This window comes from Mizuhopecten yessoensis, unplaced genomic scaffold (assembly GCF_002113885.1).
Source record: "Mizuhopecten yessoensis strain PY_sf001 unplaced genomic scaffold, ASM211388v2 scaffold10921, whole genome shotgun sequence".
NCBI classification, from domain to species: Eukaryota; Metazoa; Mollusca; class Bivalvia; order Pectinida; family Pectinidae; genus Mizuhopecten; species Mizuhopecten yessoensis.
Genome location: NW_018408788.1, coordinates 2225244 through 2234864, shown reverse-complemented (window position 1 = coordinate 2234864; position 9621 = coordinate 2225244). Strand labels below are relative to the sequence as shown.

Here is a 9621-nt window from a genome sequence, read left to right as displayed (position 1 = left end):
CCACCCTTGCTGCTGCTGCTGAATTAGTGAGCGCGTCCCTGGGCTGGTCAGTAAGGCAGTATTTTGACCTCGAATTCCATTTTCTTCTTTATTTTGGGATTATGAAATTTCTTTAAACAAGGAAGCTGGTGATAATCTGTATGTTTCGTTACTTAAGGGATGCTATTATAAATCCATAAAACATAGAATTATATTTGATTGACCGCAGTAGCATTTTTTTGTTCTGGTTAGGTCCTACAGAAGTTCAGATACCATGTATAACAAGGCTATGCTATTCTATTGTTTCTCCTTTGCTGGCTGATCTGATGTTTGCCTCTAATACTCACAGATTAATTTACTGTATATTTTATACAATGTCTAGTACTCTGTTATTTTGTCAGGCTTTTCTTGTGTGTCCTTTCATGATATTCCAATCATATCATTCTATCCTGTGTTCGATTTTCTCAATTATTGGATCAGAGATGATTATAATTGCAATCCAATCAAGTTGAAAAGTGCTCAAATGGAAACCAAACGAAGCCTACATAAGAAATTTTGAGAAAGGTTTCTAAAGAAATCACTTCATTTTAGTGTAACAGCAAAAAGGTACCAAAGAGAGTTGGCAGTACATTATATTTGGAACATCATTTATATAAAGTCTGAACAGAAGAGGTCCCAAGACGGATCCTTTGGGTAATCCTGATGATGCTTTAATCCAACTGTAATGTTCCCCATTCAGAAATAACATTTGTTCACCGTTTGAATTGAAGCTTGTTTACCAGTTACTTATCTGTTCACTTTTTTCGTTGATATACTAGCCCCCGTAAATTACGTTTTGAATATAACTACAGCAAAGTTTGGCAAGGATCAAATATTGTATATTATTATAATTATGTCTGTTGACCAGGTGCTCAGTTGGTTAGAGTGATAGTATATCAAACTGAAGTTCTGGGTTCAAATCCCAGCCGACTCCCTCTAATTCATACACTCGGGACACAGTTGTTGATTATATTTTGTTTATTTCATTCTCATCGTTTTTCATAAGGTATGGTTTTCTTTTCAGAAATGATTGATCAGAGCTAAGTCGTTGCTGGAGAAGTCGGTTTCCTGTGCATAGTTCTTGGCAGGGTATGGGAATCGTTAACTTTTGGATGACATTTATTTATTTTTTATACGAAACAGTGTCAAAAGCTTTTTGAGAATCAATGCAAAACAGTCTATAGATAAATATTGATCTAAAGCATCAGAACTTACCTGTTTAAAAACAACTTTTGGACCAGGCACAAAAGGCAATTTGAACATTAAACTTTCGGATAATGGTAGACTAAAATATCAGAAACTGTACATAAGAATTGATTGTTTTTTTTTCAAATTCAACAAAATCAAATTCAACAAAAACAGAGACAAAAAGAATTATTTATTTCTGAATCAATAACATATCATTTGTCAATGTCATGAAAATTCTGGAAAATACAAGAAACAAATATGGTATTTGTTTCTTATACAAATATAAATAACAGGAAAAATAATTCATTGGAAACAAAGTTTAGGAAAATTTCCAATAATCAGGTTGTTGCATTGCTATTGAAATTGCAAAACATGTCTACAACAATCCATTTCACATGAGACACTGCATTCTAATTAGTTGGTAGAGTGTGAAAATAACAAAAAGCTCCATTTTTCACAGTAGAAAAAAGATATCTTTATTTTTACTGCAAAACTTTATATTTCACAAGATATTTAAAACCAAAAGCAATTCAATATCTCCATTATTAGCTGTTATGTCTTACCAAACAAATGAGCATGTATGCTTAGCCTGGTGTGGGAACCCCTCACCTGCCAAGAGGTGTACAATTCCACTAGCCGAATGCCTGGGACTAGTAAACTTCATTTGATGTTTAGTGAAAATTTCAGTAGTTAAAATGGTAATATAGGTTCCACATGCATTAATGTCAAACACTGAATATTTGTTTTTGCAAAAACAGGTGGTGCTGACAATCAAGGACAACATAGAAAGCAACAGCGCATTTGTGGATTCACATAGCACACAGTTCGCGTACAACAGACTCAACCAGCAAACGGAAGCATTTTTTGTCCAGTGTAAATCGTAAATCATTTATAATTATTCTAGTGTTACAGTACTGAAGCATAGTTAAAGACAGAATGTACTCCATTAGCTGGCAATGCAATGTGAAGTCGCATTCCAGTAACTGGAGTGTCGCCATGGCAACAAATTTCCTGTATATCGGCATCACCATAGCAACTTGATTTCCTGTAACTGGCATAGAAACAGGATTCCTGTTACTTGAGTGTCACTGTGCCAAATGGACTTCCTGTAACTGGACTTGTCATTGACACGGTAATAACTCTTCCTGTCACTGGCATCACCATTTTAATGTAGGGTCCAATTTATATTTTTCATAGTCCTCCCTCTTGAAATAAGACAATTCTGTTTCGTTTTCTGGAAAGAAAAATTAGGTAAATAATATACAAGGATATTATACAAGGATATTGTAATCAGGGCCCCGTAGCAGTGTGCGGATGCTCTATAGAAGTTATGGTGTCCGTCCGACTGTTTTGGAATATTGGACTGGGTAGGTTAGCTGGACAGAGTAATAGTTTAATGATCTGTGGTCCAGGGTTCAAATCTGGCCCTGTAATATTTTGAAACTCTATAATGATCTAAGTTCCAGTTTTCCAATCTTGGGCCGGTATTCATGGAACATTTCTCATGCTGAAACCTAGATTCTGTGCCAGTGATAAAAAAAAAAAATGCCAATGCTATGCAAGAAATTAGGTAAGACTTTAAGCTGAATACTATTTTTTATGTTTACACTGGACTTTTTGACCATGTTACATGATTTAAGAGAGTTACAAGAAAGTTGGCTTGAGCACAGAATTCATGCTTGAGCATGTAGAGAACAGTTTTGTGAAAACAGGCCAAGGTTTTGCCCCAATGTTTTTTTTACATTTCGAACACTGTGTCACGATCGCATATTGGTTGAGGAATGTTGTATATATATATTTATGTTAGTATTGATAATGTATATTGTTTTATCACTTATTTGCATGAATCGCGGTTTTTGAATATTCCCGCTTCGAGGTAATTATGCATTTGCGAGAGCGTCCGAGAGTGGTCAAAGTACTACACGAGAGCCGATCTGTCCAAGATGGACGTGTATGTCATCTTGCCATAAAAACCACCCGGAATTCAGACGCATAACACCTGAGATGTGGTAAGTCAGTATTATAGTGATTTTGTTGCTAATTATACGCTATATATGTTGCATCAGTTACGGGTGAATGACCGCAATAAGCTAATTCATGTGCATGTATTGTGTATCGTTAATATGTAGGTGCGGTTCGTTCATGCGGAACATTGTTTACATGTATCGTATATAGGGATATGCATGTTAGTACCCTACTATATTAACTTAGTATCCATATTATGAATATGTATATATATCTATGATTTAGTATACATATGTTATACTTGTATAAGAGATCGAAATGTTAATTTAAATACTTTAATGCACGTACGTAGGTGTTACGCATTAGTGATTGTACAGGTAAGCGTGAGGCACTTTCTGTAAGATTACGGTATCTATCCATTAGTGTTGATATCCAATATTATTGTGGTTAGTATTCCTTATTATAATTTATCTAGTTGGATATATTATAATTAGTCCGCATAATAAGTGTTAATCAAATACATGCACATGCTTGGTACTAACGTCCATAAATTGAAATATCTATGTAGCGAGTCAATGTATATTTACATGTACTATTTACGGTGATATTATAACTAGGTTTTACTATATTGTGTGTATGGGCAATAGTGTTAGTATGTATGTTCATTAATTATAGATTTCCATGAACGGGTTGGTAGGTGAGAGGAATGTGGACGAGACAACTGGCGCGACACACATTGGGTCAGTTCCACAAGGGCAGACAACTCATAGTTGTACTGACGTCATTCGTCAGTGAGGCAGCAGTCCTCAGGTCATCTGCGGAGCCGGAGGCCTGCATTATAGCACATCGGTGCTAGACCGTTCTCAGCACATCGGTGCTAGACCCTTCTGCGGTGGGGTATATATCCATGATTAGCGGACGTGGAATATACGGTGAAGCGGAAAACAAGTTTGTGAGACTTATTTAGTCCATCGGATCCTTTCCATACTGCATTGTGTATTGCCCACATGGACAGTGGAACTATTGGTATACAAGCGGCAACTGTGACTCCACCAACCGGAGTAATGACATTTAGTGTTGAATGTATGAATGTGTGTTTGTGAGTGTGAGTACATACTTATGGGGGTTTTCTTCAATAATTATTGTAAATAAACTTGTAGATATTGTTTAACAAATCGTTCTGTATTCTCTCAGCTACCGACCGGTCGTCCAACGTTACACACTGTAGTTGATTTTTATTGTGTGTTTATTTCAACTTTATTATTGTTTTCATAATAGTCCCACAAGTTATGGTTTTCTTTACAAAAATGATTTATGAAAGCGATATATATTAGTTATACCTGAAGAAGTTTCCAATGCTTACTTACAGATATTGACAGTGGTACAGGGATCCTTAACATCAGTATACCAGTATATGATTTTATTACCATGGTAATTATATTTAAGAGCTTTAGAGTAATATATTTACGTTCATATTAACATGTTCACCCTCCATCGTACTCACTGATGCCACTGTCCTGTAAAGTCACGTCGGGGGAAAGAATCAGCTCCTCATCACAGTCTGTGTTAATGGCCGGGTCACTCGTCTGAAAAGGCCAAAATATTTCTTTCGTTTTATTTCAACAAATTTTATACCAGTTGATTAGATAGCAAGTTAACTAAGTTTACCCTGTACATTTATCTTGCCATAAGTAAATAATAATTAATCAAAGTAAATCATTTAAATTTTTCGGAATCTACAATTTTGAATGAATCAGCTATATTTGACAGTACAGGGGAGACAATCTATGCCAATTAACCAAGAGTTACAGCACACCCCTAGAGTACTCCAAAATGTTAGAGGTTTTACGCGGCGAAAGAATTTTGACAGGCGCCGCAACCGGCAAAATCATATCCGATAGAAAAAAGGCCGACCAGCGGCCTCTCATGTTATGGGAGTAACCCCGAGAGGTGTACCTGTGCTATTTTTCGTTTCACCTGTGAAAAAAGTTACAGCTTTATATTATTAATGTTGCTATTCCATCAATATCCAAAATTTGATAATGTGATGTACTTAATCTAAGCTAGTAAACTGAAAATGTACAGAATCCCTGTCCCTGAACTGAAACACTCCAGTAGCCTTGAGTTGGTGGAGTTTCATTCCCCAAGGATGAACAACCAGAATGTATCTCCTGATAAGCTGACTTACGTATTACTTAGTATACATACCTTTGAACCATGAGCTTGATGTAAAATTTTCATGGTATCTGCAAGCAAAAACATTATAAATGTATCTAACAGACATGTTGGTTAATTTAATCTCCATGTACCAGCACCCTAACATGTCATTAGAAATGTATCTAACAGACATGTTGGTTAATTTAATCTCCGAGTACCAGCACCCTAACATGTCATTAGAAATGTATCTAACAGACATGTTGGTTAATTTAATCTCCGAGTACCAGCACCCTAACATGTCATTAGAAATGTATCTAACAGACATGTTGGTTAATTTAATCTCCGAGTACCAGCACCCTAACATGTCATTAGAAATGTATCTAACAGACATGTTGGTTAATTTAATCTCCGAGTACCAGCACCCTAACATGTCATTAGAAATGTATCTAACAGACATGTTGGTTAATTTAATCTCCGAGTACCAGCACCCTAACATGTCATTAGAAATGTATCTAACAGACATGTTGGTTAATTTAATCTCCGAGTACCAGCACCCTAACATGTCATTAGAAATGTATCTAACAGACATGTTGGTTAATTTAATCTCCGAGTACCAGCACCCTAACATGTCATTAGAAATGTATCTAACAGACATGTTGGTTAATTTAATCTCCGAGTACCAGCACCCTAACATGTCATTAGAAATGTATCTAACAGACATGTTGGTTAATTTAATCTCCGAGTACCAGCACCCTAACATGTCATTAGAAATGTATCTAACAGACATGTTGGTTAATTTAATCTCCGAGTACCAGCACCCTAACATGTCATTAGAAATGTATCTAACAGACATGTTGGTTAATTTAATCTCCGAGTACCAGCACCCTAACATGTCATTAGAAATGTATCTAACAGACATGTTGGTTAATTTAATCTCCGAGTACCAGCACCCTAACATGTCATTAGAAATGTATCTAACAGACATGTTGGTTAATTTAATCTCCGAGTACCAGCACCCTAACATGTCATTAGAAATGTATCTAACAGACATGTTGGTTAATTTAATCTCCGAGTACCAGCACCCTAACATGTCATTAGAAATGTATCTAACAGACATGTTGGTTAATTTAATCTCCGAGTACCAGCACCCTAACATGTCATTAGAAATGTATCTTACAGACATATTGGTTAATTTAATCTCCGAGTACCAGCACCCAAACATGTCATTAGAAATGTATCTAACAGACATGTTGGTTAGTTTAATCTCCGGGTACCAGCACCCTAACATGTCATTAGAAATGTATCTTACAGACATATTGGTTAATTTAATCTCCGAGTACCAGCACCTAAACATGTCATTAGAAATGTATCTAACAGACTTGTTGGTTAATTTAATCTCCGAGTACCAGCACCCTAAAATGTCATTAGAAATGTATCTAACAGACATGTTGGTTAATTTAATCTCTGAGTACCAGCACCCTAACATGTCATTTTCCGATGTTAAGACAAGCCCTGTTAAAAATCAAGCCAAACATATATGACCCACATTACTTAAGTGAAGAAGTTTGACTTTTGACCCCTTTACCCCGACTGATGACCATCATAATTTACATTATTGTAGAACATAATGTTACTATACTATGGTGTATATACATTGTCACTAATGAAGGGTTCATGAGATGACTTATTCCGTCTTTTCGTATTGCAGAGTTATCTGCTCTTGTGAGCAGGTATTGATTATGTCATTAGTTTGTGTGAGAAAATTACGTCGCTTTCTCAAAAAATGATGACGTTACTCTCGCAAACAAATGAGGTAACAATCAATACCTGCTATCAAGAGCAGATAACTCTGCAATACGTAAAGACGGAATACACAAGTTTTTTTTGCTACCTAAAGCTTAGTCAGTGGTCAAGTGTGATCTTCGAACCTTTAATTGAGCCTTAATCAACGACAAAAAACTCTAATCAGGTTAGAAGTTATGTTACCACAACACAGTACGATATGAACTCAAAGTGTTGAAGGGTTCATGAAATATTTTGTTAACAAGCTTCTTACATCAAAAGTTTATCAAAGGTGAACTTTGACCCTTTAAAATATGAATAATGACAACCTGAATTTAAAGATATTTAAAAACTCCATGATATAATAATGTAAAAATTAACTCAACTTATCAAAAGTATTAAAATCAGACTCTCATTTACCACATTACTGAGAGAAAATTGATTTCAAATAGACTGATGATAACTCACCAAACTTAAAAGTTCTGAATGGAGGAGGTATTCCTTTCCTTGTCTTCAAATCTGCAACAAAAATGATGTCTGTTATTATCATTTTAATATTTACAGGAATTTACCTTACAAACAAACTTCAATTAATTATCTCACTTCACCAAGATGCATCTGTCGTCGTGATGAATAGGTTAATGGCTAAAAATGTAAAAAAAATAATATCAACTGTAGCCAAGAAATATAGGGTAGGAGGATGTCAGTCCGGAAAATTTATTATATCTCATTTCTCTTTTGTAAGTTTGGGCAGAATAAAAATGTTTAAGTAAATAGTCAGTTATTCAGACTAAAAGGATTGTAGGTTTAGTGGGTTGGTACAGGTTCAGATTAGGGTTAGGGTTTAGGGTCAGGTTAGGGTAGGAGTTTAAGGTTTAGGGGTTAGGGTTAGTGTTGAAGTTTAAGGTTTATGGTCAGGTTAGGGTAGGAGTTTAGGGTTTAAAGGGTTATGGTTAGGGTTCAGCTTTATGGTGTAAGATTTGGATTTAGTGCTAGGTTTTCAGCAAACATTAGTTGTATATTGACATCCATATCTAATAGGGGGAAAAGAAGTGATATTTGATGTATACAGTATCTTCATACGGTTCCAGTCTAGATCTATCATCAATGCATGCTGATGATTATGAACATTTGGAACATTATGTGAAATATTTGTTTCAGTATTTTACTATAAGAGGTTAAAAACAGAATGCTTGGATGAATTAGCTGTTTGTGTTTTTCTTCTTTTATCTTGAATTCTTTAACAGTTCAAGTGTTGTGCCTAGATAGATAATATCACAGACATCTGCATCTGGTGTGAAAATATATAATAGTCTTCTCTACATACCTGTAACAAAATAGTCAGAATAGAGAATGGTGTGCTTCCACCGGGGATCAAACCCTCAATCTCCAGGTTCCTAGTTGGAAGCTCTACCACTGAGCTAAAGGGAAATTCCCTCTAACTCAAAGATAGAAGGCGACCGTAATCCTATGTACAATTAAAATATGCCACATACCCTACTGTATGGACAAGAATGCTAGTTGTTTCGGTAACAGGTCGTTTCGGTAGCAAGTCGTTTCGAGAGTCCCGGAGTTGTTTCGGGACATGACACAAGATGTTTCGGGACTTAATCAAGTCGTTAGTGTTACCAGATTGCTAGTGCTTTAGGGGATACCTTAGGCTACCAACATTTACCCGATTGACAGTGTGTTGTTATGGTAAATGTATGATAAGTTGTAATTACTTTTATCCAATCAATTGTTTTAATTTATTTGGTATTAAAATATGTTTAAAGAAAAAAGACAATGTTATCTACGGAAGAAAAAAAATGAAAAATCCCGAAACGACCCGAAAAAAATCCTGAAACGACTTTCATCTTATTACCGATACTACTGTCACTAATAGTAGGGTAGTGAGGACTAAGAACATGTAGATGGTTTTGGAGCGGTGTGAATTTGAAGCAAAATGAACTTTAAATTTGGGCGAAATGAAAATAAATAAGTTAATAAACAAGAGGCCCAGAGGGCCTGTATCGCTCACCTGGATACCTAAGCAATCATGGCAAACTATTCTCCAAATGAGATCAAGGGAATATGCCAGACCCCAAGGCCAATCCTTGTAGCATAGCTATATTAGATTGTTCATGCCCAGCAATTTTATGTATGGTTATGGGGTGGGGATCTCAACTGTTTCCAAGCTTTGACTCAGAAACTAGGTCCCTAGAGTTGTGGCCAGACCCCAGGATTGATTCTAATATCGTGACTGCATTTGTCTCTTTTTGCCAAGCATTTGTATAGATAGTTTTGGGTTGGGGATCTCAACCGTTTCAAAGTTATGACCCAGGGGCCAAGTCTGCAAGGGTGGGGCAGACCCTGGGATCAATTCTAATGTCATGACTGCATTCGTCTCTTTATGCCCAACAATTGTATATATAGTTTTGGGGTGGGGATATTAACCATTTCAAAGTTATGACCCAGGGGTTAAGTCTCCAAGGGTGGGGCAGTCCCCAAGGCCAACCTGGAAGCATATGT

The 9621-nt window shown here is 36.1% G+C and overlaps 1 protein-coding gene across 1 annotated transcript in view; it reads right to left on the bottom strand.

Moving 5' to 3' along the window:
• Window positions 1-1381: 1381 nt before the first annotated feature.
• LOC110463702 (UPF0538 protein C2orf76 homolog) overlaps window positions 1382-9621 on the bottom strand; it is a 9382-nt gene continuing 1142 nt past the window's right edge. Inside the window, exons 2-5 of the mRNA XM_021518507.1 lie at window positions 7579-7629; window positions 5380-5417; window positions 4676-4757; window positions 1382-2440 (exon numbers count right to left, since the gene is read on the bottom strand). Coding sequence (XP_021374182.1) covers window positions 2364-2440; window positions 4676-4757; window positions 5380-5417; window positions 7579-7629 — 248 coding nt within the window. The 3' untranslated portion in view covers window positions 1382-2363. The remainder of the gene's footprint in view (window positions 2441-4675; window positions 4758-5379; window positions 5418-7578; window positions 7630-9621) is intronic.